The 16,172-nt window shown below is 37.5% G+C and overlaps 1 protein-coding gene and 1 long non-coding RNA gene across 2 annotated transcripts; both read left to right on the top strand.

The window, feature by feature from the left end:
* Window positions 1-280: 280 nt before the first annotated feature.
* LOC113698100 (uncharacterized) lies at window positions 281-3,340 on the top strand. Its single transcript, XR_011817924.1, has 2 exons — window positions 281-501; window positions 3,175-3,340. It is a non-coding gene; the product is annotated as an uncharacterized lncRNA (long non-coding RNA).
* A 2,898-nt stretch (window positions 3,341-6,238) lies between these two features.
* On the top strand, window positions 6,239-8,216 carry LOC113699836 (F-box protein SKIP27-like). Its single transcript, XM_072057978.1, has 3 exons — window positions 6,239-6,256; window positions 7,781-7,855; window positions 7,968-8,216. Exons 1-3 carry the CDS (start codon window positions 6,239-6,241, stop codon window positions 8,214-8,216), a joined length of 342 nt encoding a protein of 113 aa, XP_071914079.1.
* The last annotated feature ends 7,956 nt before the right edge of the window (window positions 8,217-16,172 follow it).

A 16,172-nucleotide genomic window follows, 5' to 3' on the forward strand; every position in this document is an offset into this window, starting at 1 on the left:
GCGTTTTTACACGCGCGATTTAATTAAGAGACTTTAGACCCTCATTTTGGGATAATTAAGAGTGGACAATATTTATATGAATATGAGTGCATTAAAGGTTTAGTGCACTAGTGAAATAAACTCGAAAGGGATCGAGTACGAAGTGCGCGTATACGCGCACTATCCTTAGTTGACTTTTGGAGCATTTTGGGCCACACATTATTGAGCTCCTTATGGGTGCATCACACTAGATCAAAACCCTTCAATTCCTCAACTAAAGTGGCGTGCAACATCTTTTCTTTTCCCTCCATTTCAGCCGTGCATCTCAAAGAGCAAGAACCAAACTTGCTTCATCAATTTTCTTTCATCATTTCTTCACCAAATCTTCTCCAAATCACACCAAAATTTAACTACACTTAACTAATCACTTGGAGAGCACTTTGAGCTAGGAAAGGAGGCTGCTCTCACGGTTTTTCTTTGGCTCAAGAAGACCGAAAATTTCTGCCTTGAACATCTAGTGAAGTAAGTGACGATCCGGCTTTAAAATCTTGATTTATGGAAGTTCTATTGCCCATATAAGCTCATGCATGTAAGTGGGTAGCTTTATTTATGTTGGATTTTGGTGTGTGGGCTCTATGAACTCCCACTTTGGTTGATGAACTGATTTGGTGGTTGATGATGACAATTATGTTAGTTTAGTGCTTAAATTAGTGGTATAATGTTGGGTTATTGTTAGAAACTCCAAGATGGTGCAATGACCAAAAGTGACCATTTTGCCCCTGCCTTGTTCAAGCACTTTAATGTCAAATTTTGAGGTTCTAATGGTTTGTTTATATTGTTTACATGTTATATTGGTTGTGTTAAAAGTTTCATTGAAAAATAACATGATTTGATCACCCAAATGTCGGAAATTCGAAAGCTTGAAAATCTGGAATTTGAATCCCGTCACTGCCCCAGGCAGTCTTCTTGTTTCGGACATAACTTGTTGCTCCGATGTCGGAATCGAGTGCCGTTTGTGGCATTGGAAACTAGACATTCCTAGATTTCGGTTGGTATAAAATGCATGTCTTGGTTCCACTTGAGCTAGCCAAACCATTCATTTGAAATCCACTGTCCTGTTTCATTGCTTCCTGGAAGGAAGCTCATGAGCTGCAATTTAATGCTCACGAACGAGCTGGTTATGGACAGATTTTGACAATGATTTCTTCTGAGAAAATGTAGCCTTATGAGTCTATTTTCCAACGCCACCAACCAAGCTCAATTCCGAGTTGAATTGAGTGATTTATGATCAAAACTCGAATCTGGTCTGGTGAAGGAATACCTTACATTTGGACAGATTTGAACTAGCAATGATTTGGGACTTGTTATCCGAAATTTCTTGGTGTAAATCACCTATCAAATGTACCTTGGATATATTTTAGACATTACCTACTGGAATGAATCATGTTTGAGTCGTTTCTTGGCCAAATGTTTGGAAAATGGCAAACCGGAAGCTCAAAGGCAGCTTAGCCTTAGAACTTCTTGCGATTTCAACGGTTTTGTTAACCGACTTCCCTTTCATATTTTCTATGAAATTTGGCAAGGGAGTGGCCCTTTTATGGTAGTATATTCATACCAAATTTGGTGCCGTTCTGAGTCTATTTTGCTATCAAACTAAAGTCCCAAAGTTTGGAACTCAAATCTGGAAACTAGCTTAACAGTTTCGTTTTTTCCTCCAACTTTGAGTGACCGTATCTCGGTGTTCAAAACTCCGATTCTTGATCCACTTGTTCTGTCCTAAACTTTACTTGTAACTCTAATTGTGTTATAAATTTCAGAGATTGGTTTGCAACGTATGAATTTTACCGAATTTCCAAAGTTAGCGAAAAACCAACCCCAGCACAATTCTGAGCACCCTGAAACAGTAAGTTTAAGCCCATTTTTGAATACCTTCCACTTAAATTCATGGAAAAGTATCTTCTAAGAACTTTTAGTACTTTCAAAGAGGTTTCCAATGGTGTCAAGTTTTCCAATTTTGGACTTGTAAAGAATGAGATGCGATTTTTCAAAGTATAGGTGACAAATCTGAAATTTCCGAACTTAAAGGAAATTGAGGGTTGCGAACTCTCTATTTTCCTTCGATATTGTTAAGCCGTTTTACACTTGATTTCAAAGATGAAAATCAGATTTCGCTTGTGTTTTAAAACCCCATTTTTGAGCCTTGATTTACTAGTAATTAAGGCTCATTTTCATGAAATTTTCTTAGATTATACAAGTGTGCAATCTTCCTCGATAATTAGGGGTTTTAAGCGATAGTGTGTAATAGACAATTACCATTTGCTCAGGTGCTCAAGGAAACCTTCAAGGGGATCTTGAGAGGGAACACCTAAAGGCTCGTTTACGCACTTACTCCCTTATTTCGATTGGTGAGTGTCAAGTGCATGAACTTGATGTTAAGTGGTTATCTGTTTCTTATCCATTATGAAAATTTGAAATTTTGAGACGAGGGTGTACTTTACCGCACTCGTGCTCTTTCAAATGAAATTATATTCGAATTTTGCTATGTGAATTCATATCCGACTTGTACATGGTAATGTGGATATGATTCGTATTTGTTTTGATTTGTATATGTGATCCGTATTTGTGATTCCTATTTGGAATCGTCGATTTGAGAGTTGCTCGTCGACTTATATTCGTATTCGTATTCGTATTCGTATTCGGGGGACGCCCAAACTCGTTGGTTAACTTTGCGAATCGAGCCAGCATGGGCTTGGTCGATAAGCTTAGCCAACCATGAGATATTCGTAGAGCATAATCTATTGGAGAGATCTTGCTCGGCATTACTCGTGCAGTATTGCCATGATATACTCGAGTATTACCAAAAACTTTGATGAGCGGGCCCGGTAAGGGGGTGTAATGGTGACGGGATTCGAAGCAAAGTGGTGTATCTACGGATTTGATACTTATGTGGTTGACGGAGTGTCAACGTGAGATGTGATCAAGACTTCAACTCGACTACGTGGAATTTAGCTCCTGAGAGCTACAGTATCCTTGAATTGTTTCTGTTTAGTTTTTTCCTATTCGAAATGTGAATTATTCGAACTTTATAACTTTACTTACCATGTAATTTGTGACTATTTGGATTATGTGTTTGCATGTGTGTTTCTTGGCCTCACTGAGTATTGGCTCATCCCATTAGTTTGTTTTCCTTAACAGGTTGGATTGGAAGATTTTGGAAAAGCCGACTAGATTATACTTTTGATTGAAATTTGAACTGTAAATGTGTAGTCGACTTTTAATGGTTGTATTTTGGGACTTGATATATCTTTTGTGAACATGAAGTAAGATTTGAATATTTAGTTAAGGAAGCGACTTTTCTTTATTTTGACTTGTAGTATTTGGTATGTATTGTTAAGTTCGATTTGAATTGTCTTGAGTCCTGGCGAGAGCTGGGCAGGCGTCCCGCGGATACCCTTGGGTTCGCCCTTGGGAGAAGTGGGGGCGTCACAATATTACATGTATTTGCTTTTTTTTTTGGGCCCTAATATTATAGTACATGTATTTCAGATAAAAGAATTAAAATCTCACCAAGCCTACTAAGAAAAAACATAAAACTTCTTCGCTTGTAAACTTCTGCTTGGATTAATTCATCCTTCTTACATTCTCGTATACCCATATGACTATTGCATGTACTAAATGGTCTATAAATGAAGCGTTAGATCAAGCCTACACAAGTTTCTATGGTAGAGTTTTGATAAAAAAAAATACTTATTTGGTGGAATCTTTCATAAATATATTCCTAAAAAAATGCCAGATAGGATTTTTTACCTATGGTTTTATCCCACCAATATGATTGGAAAAAATATATAGGCAGTAGCCTACGAAGGTAATTGCCAATTACCCACTGAGCAAGATTTAATATTACTGTATATACTGCCTATGTATACCAATGTGCAAATCAAGTGCAATTAACATTCAAAATTTAATATCTGAGCATTTATTGGGTGAAAGTGAAAAAAATGAAAAGATTAGTACTAAAGGTTAGAAACAAAGTTGCGGTCTGAGTTTATTGCCAAAATAACACTCTTGTTAAAAAATATTCCCAATATGATTGACTTTCAAAATTTATTCCCATAATGATGTTATTGTTGCCATCTAGTTATCCTGATTACCATGCACGATAACAAGAAAAGAAAGTTCAAATCTAATTTAAAGTATCCAACATGAACTAAAAATTAAAAAAAAATTTTATTACAGAGGCACAAGAAGATTGCATAACTTTTATAATTTCTTTATAATTATTTAAAATAAATTCTACCATTATTGACCTTGCTATTATTGGGCTCTAATTTTTAAAAAATGTGTCAAACCTATTGCATATATATTTTTCAAAAAATAAATTTTAAAAATACAAAAGTTGCAACAAAAATTGTAAGCAATTAAAAAACTTCAAGACTATCATATTTATTTATGTTATCATTCCTACTCCTTAAAAAGATACGAGAATAATTTTCATTTGCCTTGAGATTATCAACTCGAGAAGCATATTTTTTAGATACTGTTAATATAAATATTAATTTCTTAGAATTACGAGTGTGTTTGGATTAAAGATTATTTCACTTTATTTACACCTTATTTACACACACTGACTTGCTTATATCATCAACACATTTTCTAATCACCTTTTTATCTCACATACATCATATCAAAAAAAGTGTTACAGTAAAAATATTTCAAATATACGTTTGACAAGGGAAAGATAATGAAACAAAACAATGCGGGAAGATTTAGAAAGAAAATTGGAGAAGATATTAGATGGAAAAGAGAAATGGAACGTGCTTTTATCTCCATCCTGACACATATGCTGCCTAAGTGGCAAAAAAAGGATTATAAAGGTAATAAATTATAAAAATAGATTACTTTGGGTATATGTTTTGAAAGAAGAGTTATTTTGACAATAAACTCACAGGTGCTTGTCTAAATTAAAATATATAACAATTTTTGAAAGTAAAATGGGGACTGCATAGTTCCTACTTTGACCCTGGACCCAGTCCAGCGGTTCCGTTCTTCGGAATTTTGCAGGCCCACTTCCTGCGTTAAAAATTCCTCGCCGGAGAATTTTGGGGCCATTGGCTAATTTATCTGTTTTTGGTAACATGGGGCAGACTAGGTCAGGAGGGCCCAAGTAGTTAACGGGTAAATATTGGTTTTTATTCAACGTAGAACTTATTTCTTGTTGACTTTTTCCAAGATACGTTATGCCTCGTATTGGTGTTCATTTCAGATACTTTGGTCTGAATATGTTCTCGCAATTGATCATATTTGTAGCAATTAAATTATTTAAATGTTGGACAGCATAATCTCAAGCCTAAGTAAAATTTAACTCTTAAGTCCTTGAGAATTTACAATAGCTTGCCTCTTGAGAATTTAAACTTTGCTATTTGTAATCAAATTTTCATATGTTAAGTAAAAATTAAAAAAAAAAGGCCATAAAAAGTGGAAAAAGTTTTGAACATTTTATCTCTAGTAGCTTTTGGATGCTCCAATTTTTGAGTCATTGCATATAATAGAAATATATGTACCTTCAACCGCATGGACTTGATTATTTCACCAAGGTTTTAACCTTTCCGATGAGCTCACAATTTGCACTGCAACATCTGTCGCAATTATTCCAGTTTCTTTCTTGATTTAATAAGGGATAATTTCAGAAACCTCTCTAGAAATTTCTGACAATTTCACCTAATTTCCCTTTCATTTGAAAAGTTACATTTACCTCCATTCTCAAGGACAAAAAAAAAGCTATAATAACTTTCTTAAAAGAATGACACTCATCCTAAGCAAAATTTGAAGCCAAAGTTATTATTGCCGTTATTTAAAAGGAAAAAAAAAAGGTAACAATAAAGTCAAATGGCTATCAAACATTTAAAAAATTGCTACTAAGTCTAACACGGTGGGTTTTGCCCTATCATTACCATTACAAGGGAGGTTAGTGAAATTATCCCTTGATTTTAACATTATTGTTGATATTTGATTAAAAAAACGTTCTTGTTTATACTTCTTTTTATTCAGGGCAATCTCTCCTTTTTCTGATATTTAATACACCGATAAAATTCAGCTGTCTTTGGAAGTGCGTACGTGCGTAGAATTCATCTCGTTCCACTGTCAATCTACTACTTTTAACCATCGGGACATATTTTCTTGGTCACAAATTAATCCTACTCTTTTTGTACTAGTACCTTTTCTTTTTTACTAATGCCACGTCAAGCGCACGAGCTATAAAATGGATATGTGCAAATGGGTAATTCTTTGGTTTTAATTTCGGTAAAAAGACATTTTATCCGTTTTTCCCATCATTGAATGATGGAAGAAGCTATATGTGATGATGTGAGAAAATTCCCAATTAAAAAAAAAATATGAGTACACTATGTGATCGCTTTATTTGCCTTTTCCCTCATTCAATAAAAAAACTATGAATAAATTTATACCTTGGCTTTTAAGACAAGTCACCTGTTAATTTTCTCAAAAGCCCACAAATGTTTTTTTTTTTAAAAAAAAAGTAAAAACCACAGACTATATATGCATTGACATAAGCTTATACGGAAATTTAGAAAAAAAAAATAAAATTTAAGCTTATAGGGTGTACAGACTGCAACTTCCGAATTTGCTCGATTTATTTGAACCAAAAAAAAAAAGATGCTATTTATATGTGCAAACATTTTATTTAATTATTTATCTATTTTATGCGTACGAGTATACATTACATGACCATGCAATTGGCTTTGCGTATCCCTGGATCATATTTTGATTTACGACTGAACATGTGATATTTAGACAACCATCACTAATGCTCAATAATTAATCTCAAGTGTCTAACTTCAAAATATTGATGAATAAGTAAAAAACCAGAGGACAACTACTAATTTAAAGATTGAAAATTTCGAAATTCAGCGACTAAGTCGTGACACAAAAATTAGCGTGCAAAGTATCAAAAAAGGAAAAAATAGTATACCATAGTGCAAATTGGTAGTAAGTTGAATTGATTCAAAGTATCCCCTAATCCATATTTTATACATCATCTTCGGGGACTAATCTGCCAACCAAATAAGGATAGTTAAAATTATTAAAGGAAAACTTTAAGTGCTTATTTTTAAGTGTTTGAACTAGCCGATGCTTTCAAACCCGACGGGAGACCAAGTCAATCTCTTTAGTTGTTTTGACTTGCTTCTTTACCAAAACTTGATCCGACCAAAAAGCTTAGAATGCTCCTTTGAAGTAATTTTTCTTTTCTGCACTAGTCTACATGTAAAGACAGATCTCCTTGGCAAATGTCCTAACCTATCATATTTTTAAGCTTTTAAGTGCGAAAAATGTTCCAAGTATATTAGTTGCGCACGAAGTTTGAGGAAGTATTACTTCAACTACTGTTCCGTCATATGCTTAGAGGCCCTGGATATGGTATAATGATAATCCGACCAAAACATCTCTACTCCTGTCCCTCTCACGTGTGATTCGATTTTAACTGAGCGTTGTTCTTAAGCTTTCTGTGTCAAATCATATTTGGATATGCGGTTTGTACTTTAATTATGCTGAAAGGTAGTTATTGGCTTGGTTTTATGGAGTAATTTTTTTAATTGCTTAAGAGTTGAAGTGAATGTTATGCCGCTTTCTTAGGGGCATTTGCATTTACGGTCACTAATTAAGTTTTGCTTTACTGGTGAAAGATGAGGGCTTTTTTGGATGGTCACATCAGGAAATTAATCTTAAGGTTACCTTTTGGGCTGAATGTTATTACTCAAGATTGGGATTTATTTTTGTCCTACAGATTAGGACATTGTGTGGTGTTGAACATGATGATTTGAAGAGGCTGTTTTTTGTGTCAAAATCGATAAGAGAAGCGGTAAGCTTTTATACATCTCTATGAATTAAATTAATTTAAAATTTGAGTGCTTTCTTCAACATGTCTTGAGCATTGGTTGATTTTGATTTGGATTTCTTAAACAAAAATGCAGACTTTGATTGCAAAGCGATGGCATTTTGCAGATAGCACCCCCAAGAAGACACTCGGATTTCCAAATGCTATTGATTTTGAAAATGTGGATGAGTTAATGATTGAACAAGCTCCAAGGCAAGTGAGAATTCCGAGGGCTCGATTGAGCAGCAAGAAGTTGGCTGACATTTCCGTGACCTTATATACTTCTGCTGGCGAACAGAATTGGCTGCGAAGAGAGCTATTTGTGGCAATGGATGCAGAAATATGAGTTGAATGATTTATGAAGATCCAGAACGGTCTTCTTCTTGTTGTACAATTTGGTAACTTCTTGGTTAAGCGAAATAGATAGAAGACAGAAAGAAAATCTGACGTGCGTATCATATTTTTTGATAGTTTGTACATGACAAAACAAATCCATGCAGGCCCATTTTCGTCAATTCTTTCATTGAAGATAGGATTGGCTTGTTTATACTTTGTTTGTACATGTAGAAGAAATGGTTTAGGGATTTCATTTAAGGAGCTGTAGTGGCCCTTTTTGTTCTCATAAGCGTGTATATACGAGCCTCCAAGCTCTTTGGTGGTACTTATTCGAATGGGTTGGATGAATACATCTCTGCCAAGCTGATTTTGCAATTTGATTGTTGTTCTGTTTTCCCTACACACAATGCTGTTCTTCTTCCTCAAAAGTGATTGCTACGGTGCAGTAGAACTATGTAAGAGATTATTCTTGGCCAATTCGAGACGTCAGCTGAGATTCTTGTTTCATTTAGGATATGTACTAGATTTTTTTCGCCCTTTTATGTTCTGCATTAATGCATCTGTGTCTGAACTCTGTTGATTCTATTTGGTCGATACCTTTTCAGCAATCAGGTGATGGGGCTACCTGTTGATTTCTTGTTGAAATTATCAGTATTAAATCCTTTTGTTTTCGCGGGCGGTTATCACCAAGATTGTCAGGCAGCGATTAGTACACTATGAAAAGGAAAATGGAGGAGCTACCATTATGTTTATTTCCATTCCCTACTTGTTTTGGCGAGCGGCGTCTTCAGAGAACATGGACTTTGCGCTTTCTGCATTAATAATAAGATAAGATGTTAATTTCCTATTCTGGTACCTAGGATTTCATTGAGGATCTGGCTGTATCGGAGGTAATGGTTTGAGGGAAGCTAGCTGGAATCCTTGAAACCTTAATTACAGGATGAAAATTTGCGCCAAAATGATCTGTTTAGTGGATGTTGTTGCAGCTATGAAGGAAATCAAGTAATTGGTGAATGGATAAGTAGTTCAAAGTTTGGGAGAAAGGAAGTTGACTTATTCAGTCGGATAGATAATTCAAATATGGTTTTAAAATTCAACAATATACTTATTCTCCATAAAAGATATCTGTTAGTACATGGGTGTCAGGGATTGTTAACAAAGATAGAAGAATGATATTTGGATATATTTTTCTTCTCTTTTGCTTGTGAATAAAAACGAAAACAAGAAGGTTAAATTTTTTTCTCGCCATTTTTAATCTCCTAATATGGGGAGTTCCAATCATCAATGGTTGTATGTCCTGTTATTGCAGAGTAAAGCACCAACACAGCGTCTAGTTGGATTTGCAATTCTCCACCAGGCGTATTCTTCCCAGCAGCCTAGTTCTAACCCGTTCAGTTTTGTGCTTGTGAATGTAAGCATGCATATGTCTTCTCCTCATTGCATTTGTTGTTCTCAGGATTTTGTTTGTGCTCTATTAATGGTCAATTTTAAATAATCATGCACTGTGTAAGATTGTTCATCTATGCAGTATGCACATCAAGTGCATTTTTGACTTGTTTATTCAGTGATAGTAGAAAGCTGACAGTATTTTCAGTTAACTTTTATACGGAGTGCTAAGAATTATTGGACTGTCTGCTGTATGAAATACTGAGTGTAGTGAATTTAGATAACCACATGAACCTGGTGTGGAGGCCTATTCATTACTGTGGGAAAGACTTCTTTTCAGAGCCTATTTTTGCTTCTAGAATAAGAAATCGTTGACAAATTAATAGTAACAAATCCTTTTTTTTACTATTACGTATATCACTGTGGGCTGACACCAAGAAAGCTGCCAGTATGTTATTTTATAGGCATATCGATGTGTTCTATGTGTTAATTTCCTGAATGTGAGTGTTCTTTTGTTTGGTTATCAGGAACTTGGGGAGAATAATCCTGTCATAGCAGTTGAAGTTCTCATTAAGCCTGCAAATTCACCTGAAATTGAAGAGTATGTTCATCTTTTTACGTTATACTATAAGAAACTTAATCTTATTAGTGTTCCGACAACAAATTTTTTTTATGAAATGCAGGTATTTTACTGTTCTTGTCAGTATGGATATGAGCCTTCATTCAATGGAAGTGGTTAACAGGCTTACTACAGCTGTCGAACTACCAACTGAATTTATTCACTTGTATATAACGAACTGTATATCTTCGTGTGAGAACACCAAGGTTCTTAGTCCTCTCTACTCTTTGATGTACTTCCCCATTTTTCAGTAAAGCCTCATCTGCAATACCTGCAATGGTGGACAATTCGAGACCTAGGATGTCCAGTCATCAATCTGTTGTGCAGAATGAAAGTTCAGCATATATTTTGTTTATGTGAGGAAAGTCGCAGGCATATAAGCATTTTCAGTAAACCGCGATAATGAACACTCAAAGAAAGAGGGGACTAAGCTGTGCATGTCATGGATGATTCATGTACAAGTTGATTCACGAATGCTAATGAAAATCATGAATGGTTGGTTCACACAAGCTGTTTAGGAGAATCGATGAAATTATCTGCCAAATTAAGAGGCAGATTACAGAACATAGATTCACCTTCAGCTGTGTCTGTAGAGAATGCAATCTACTTGCAGAGTTTTTGGCCAATTTAGGCCGTGACTCACAATGCAATTAGGCTAAAGATTAACTTTATTCCAAAATTTCAAATTTGCTGAATCTTAGATTGGATAGATTGCATATCGGCTATGTTATTCTTTCTTCTTGATGTACTCAAATGTCTATAATAAAATGAAAGATCTATTTCTGAACCCCCAACCTACTCTTGGTGGTTTGTTAAAAAAGAGAGAGAACCTGCAGTCATGAATACGTTGGACTTGTTTCCTTTTAAATAAAAAAAATGTATGATTTGGGAAGTTAAAATGTTTGCAGAAGGTTTCTGAAGGGTAATGTGTTTCAAGTCTTGCTTCTATCTCGTATTATGTATACCTCTCAAGCTTACGTATAAAAAGAAATGAGCGAGGAGAAATATGGAATGTGTAATGCCTTTTGCCTTTTCAATATAGAGCTAGTGAGCCTCTAGCAATGATCTATATATTCCTAGAAATGCATGCTTGAGGGATTGGGTTGAGATTGGCTTCTGATTGTCTTAGCTTTGATATTTGAACTGCTAGGCATACTTGTGAAAAATTTGATAACATAACTGATGTTTCTTCTTGGTTTTGGTTTTCTTCTTTTTGTTGGCATTTCTTGTCCATCTTTTTAGCACATCTGTGTCTTTGAGTGTGTGTGTTCTTTGCCTTCAAGGATTGGCTAGTGACTTGGTGTGTTCAGTTGGGGGGTGCATTGGTTGCTGCTATTTGTTTTGATTTAAGTTCTCTTGGGTTTTGATTCAAATTTTATGCACCTTGATCTGTTTTAAATATAAAGTGCATATGGCAGCTTCCATCTCTCAAACCTTGATTTATTCTCATTGATCTAATTTTACTAAATGCTGTCGAACCTTTGCAATGCAGTTCAGGATCTATTTATTGAAGTCCAAGCCTTTTGTATAGAGTTTTCAAGGATGAGAGAAGCAGCTACGTTGTTTAGGCTCCTTAAAAGCTTAGAATAAGATAGTCTAGTTTAATTTTACTTAGTTCTCTCTGTGTAAGATGATCCTGCCCTGTTGCTATGACGTTCTATTTTGAGGATAGCATCATGGCTTGTAATGTGAGGGGTAAAAGATAAAGCACTGCTGCGTATACTGAGGATTTTGCATCCATCTGGCGCTATCCCAGATAATGGGCATATCTTTTTATTTCAAAATGCAAAAATGGCAGCAAGAAAGGAATCAACATGCAATTTGAAACACCTTGGAAGGTTTCATTTTTGAAACACCTTTACTTCATTAAGCGACAGACGGGGAGATAAAAAGTGTCATTACAATGCTCTATTTGACTTGGTGGCGGATTCAAGGAAAGGGCACTGGGATCCTTAAATTCCTATAGTACCCATAAAATTTTGATATAATTTCAAGTGTGTCCTTGAAGTTTTCTTATGAAGGATGTGAAAGAATTACGTGGTTCTTTAAATTAGTTAATGAACTAAAATTCTGAAAGGATATGTGGAACACAAAGTTTCATTTAAAGTAAACTAGAAAAAGCCTTTTCGTCTCAACTTAGTGGTGAATATTTTTTGGCTTAAAATACTAGAAAAAAATTAGGTAAAAAATTTTAGTGTTATTTTTATCCCAATTGAGAATTTTTTCTGGATCCGCCACTGATTTGACTTGCATGTATTCAATGACCAGAGCTTGAAATGAGCTTCAGCATGTAGCAAGAAACATGCTGATGCTACTTAGCTGTCATATTTTAATAGCTGTTACAACTTGATTTTTTTGGTTCTCTCATTTGTCACCAGATGTTAGCTGTCTAGGAAATTTTTCCATACATCATTTTTATGCTACTGCTGAGGTTCACTTTTGATTTTATTTTATACACATCAACAAATGGACATAGTGAAGAACAAGACAATGAGCAGCAACTCTGAGGCTCAAACCTCTAAGACACCAAAGCTATTTGAGTTACTTTGGCTAGTTGTAGGATCTATTTAACAGGATCTCACAAATTTTTACTTGCATAAAACTGTGTGCCTTTCAAGCATAATTGGAATTGTGTAGTTAGCCTCTTTCTTTCTTCAATCATTTTTATCTCCTTCAATCATTGTATTTTACTCACAAATTTGTCTTCTTTTTCTTATGCTAATCACATACTTGTGACATAGCATTAACAAGTGAAATATCCGAATCAAAGTATACCATTAAGATGTGATTTCTCCTCCACTCACAAAAATAGGAGGGAGAATACGTGAAAGATACAAAGGGCTAATATTTTTAAGAGTCAGATGAGCAGGACATATGGTTCAGGGCAATCTCTCTTCACCTTCTTAAAGATCCAAAATTTGCCTTTGGATGACTAAAGCAGCTGAATTCCACTGAAATCAAATTAAGCAAACATTGCGTTTATTTTCAGGGATTGTTCAGCTGTTTTAGATCGTTTTTTGGGTAATAAACTATCCAACAAGATCCAAAATTATCTTACCCTTGTAATTTTTGGATGAGTTAATAATACGAACCGTTATTCATGAGAAGAAACTGAGTGGAGAAAATCTTTGCCATAAATTGTTCATCATGGCAAAATATATAATCACTTGAAAAATTTAGATGCACAGCCAACATTTATGCCAAATACATTGTCACTAAATGAGAGTTGATGAGGCTTTGATTGACCCCACGCTAATGGATTACACGAAACTTTATATAAAAACAAACTAATTTGAGATAGCATATGATTAGAAGCAAAAGTTCACAACCATCAGCAAGAAAAATCACATAGTTTTTAAACATATTGACTAGCAAATAAAAATGCTAACGACAATAGATAAGCAAAAAACTTTATTTGGATAGTCACTAGTTATGCAATCTAGGCATTGATAGCAACTAGTTAATATTATTATATCAATTGAATTATGTTTCATGGACCGGAATACCGATTATTTAGGATTTTTGATTCACAAGTGGCCCTAATGGTGGTGGCGGCGGTGGATTCTTTGGCGGACTGATGGAGGGACAGGCACCCCTCTTGAAAGCCTAGGAAATACGCTATCCTGGGGTAAAGCATGTGGCCCATGTGGCTCTATCAGTGGAGGTAGTGGAGGATACTTTGTAGGACCTGATGGAGGGATCGGCTCCCTTTTAAAAGCTTGGGGAACCAATGTTTTGAAAACCGGATCGGCCTGTCAATTCGACTAATCAGACTGCAAATCGGCCAAGTCTTTGATCCAATTCATTATTAGTATTGACTTTTTGTAAAAATCGCAAAAAATCAACCATATCGTTCAACTCAAATTGAACTGTGAACCGTGATTTTTTTATTTTTTCCATCTTTTTTTTAAAATTGAACCTAATGTTTTAACATAATAAAACTTATTAGTAGAATCTTTTGTTCCTGAAGAGGTGATTTTTGGCGGGTAATTAGTCCAACCGAAATCAGCTCTCTTGTTAATGTGGTGAGGTGAGCTCGATTATCTCACCTCGGGTGGAATGAGGTGAGGTTGCACGGTCGAAGTGGAAGGCGGGGCTTTTCCCCTGCGATCACTCCGACGATCAAGTTAGTATGAGAACGAGAATAATTAGAGTATGAATGAGTGAACAGTATGCTTACTTGTGGGAGGTATGCGAGGGGTATTTATAGGTCAGGAGGGAATGCTAGGACGGAGTGCTCATGCTGGTGGGACCCGCATCCTGGCATTACGGCTCTGTTTCCTGTCAGGAGGTCTGACTCTGACACTGTAGCCGCCTGAATATGATGACGGAGAGTATGGTGCAGGTGCCATTAAGTGCCTCCAGTGCTTCTCAGATAAAGCACTGGTCTGGTTCCGGGTGATGTCAGGTGGCTTGACATCATCAGCGTGCAGCTGGGGTGGAGGTGCCGAGGTCACCTACACGGTAGACTAGGGATCCGGCCGAGCTCAGGGGTTATGCTCAAGACACGGACGAGCTCTGATGAGAGACGAGGTGGGTTCACCTCGGACATGCAGGGTGGTCGAGGTGAGCATCCTCAATAAGCCCCCCAAGCCTCGGGAGCTCCGAGCCAGGGAGGTACCGAGGCTTCCTGGTGCCGAAGTCGTAAAGAGTCGGGGTCCCGAAACTGCTCCGGAAGATGCGGGGACGTGACACGTGGGCGAGTCAGTTGACAGGACGTGGCCGCTGGTAGCCGTCGCGTCGTGAAGTAGTGGGACGTTTCGTGCAGAGGGTGTCAGTCGAAAGGACGGGGCATTAATGAGGAGAGAGGGAGGCACGGCGTTTTGAATTCGAACGTGGCCGTCTTTTCGCATTCTTGCCGCCTCTTCGGATTCCCCCCAAACCCTTATAAATAGGGGGTCCTTTTCACCGTATGGCCCATCACTTTCTTTCTTTGCCTGCGACTTGCAAAATTTACGAGTGTTGCCGAGATCAATCCTGCCAGCCGAGATCCCAGCCGAAGTCATCATCTTTGTTCGATACCGTAGTCAACAGTAAGTATCTTTCTTTCCATCTCGTCTTACACACATGGCCAAAATAGCTAGGACCCATAAAGAAATCGTGACACCGAGCTACCAGACAGAGGTGAGGCCGGATCCTGAAGAAGTGACGACGTCCAGCTCTGAGGGGTCGACGCCAAGTTCTGAGGAAGGATCAACCGAGGTGAGAGCCGGCGAGACAGCCTCGGAGTTGGAGTCGTCCGAGATGAGCGGGGGTGGTTCCGAGGTGGTCTATAACGAGGAGTTCGGCGTCGAGATACCACACGACGAGGACGTACTGGAGCCCGTCGCTCCTAGGGACGCAGCCAACATCGACTTCGGCAAGATGCCGAAGTTTAGAAGTCACATAGGAAGAGATAGGGCCGAGAAGGTGATAAACAAGTATCCCTTCCGGCCGGGGTACGAAATTACACCGCCCGGGGTGGATGACTCAGCCGAGAAACCCCCCTTTGGCACGGTGGCCATCTATGTCCAACAGTTGGAGGCCGGGCTGAGGATGCCCACGTCGAGGTTCTTCAGGGACTTGCTTCATCACTTCTGCGTGAGGATTACCCAGCTCACCCCGAACGCGGTCCGCATCATCGTAGGGTTCGAGATGCTGTGCCGACATCAGGAGGTGACTCCCTCTGTCGACCTCTTCCGCCGATGCTATACCCTCAAGGCGCACGGGACGGATAAGGGATGGTTTTATGTTTGCAATCGGAACAATGCCATCCCGAAATTGGTGATTGGTGCTCCCAACTCGATCAAGAATTGGAAGCGCGACTTCTTCTTTGTATCCGGATTGGACTTCCCTAGGGGTTTTTGGTGGAGGCCAATTAAGGCGAAGGCCGACCCTTCTGCGGGGGATGCCGAGGAGGAGGCCTTCCAAAAGCTGATGGGGTCAGGACTTCGGATATACAGTTGGGACTACCCCGAAACC

Source organism: Coffea arabica, chromosome 7c (genome assembly GCF_036785885.1).
Source record: "Coffea arabica cultivar ET-39 chromosome 7c, Coffea Arabica ET-39 HiFi, whole genome shotgun sequence".
Lineage (NCBI taxonomy): Eukaryota > Viridiplantae > Streptophyta > Magnoliopsida > Gentianales > Rubiaceae > Coffea > Coffea arabica.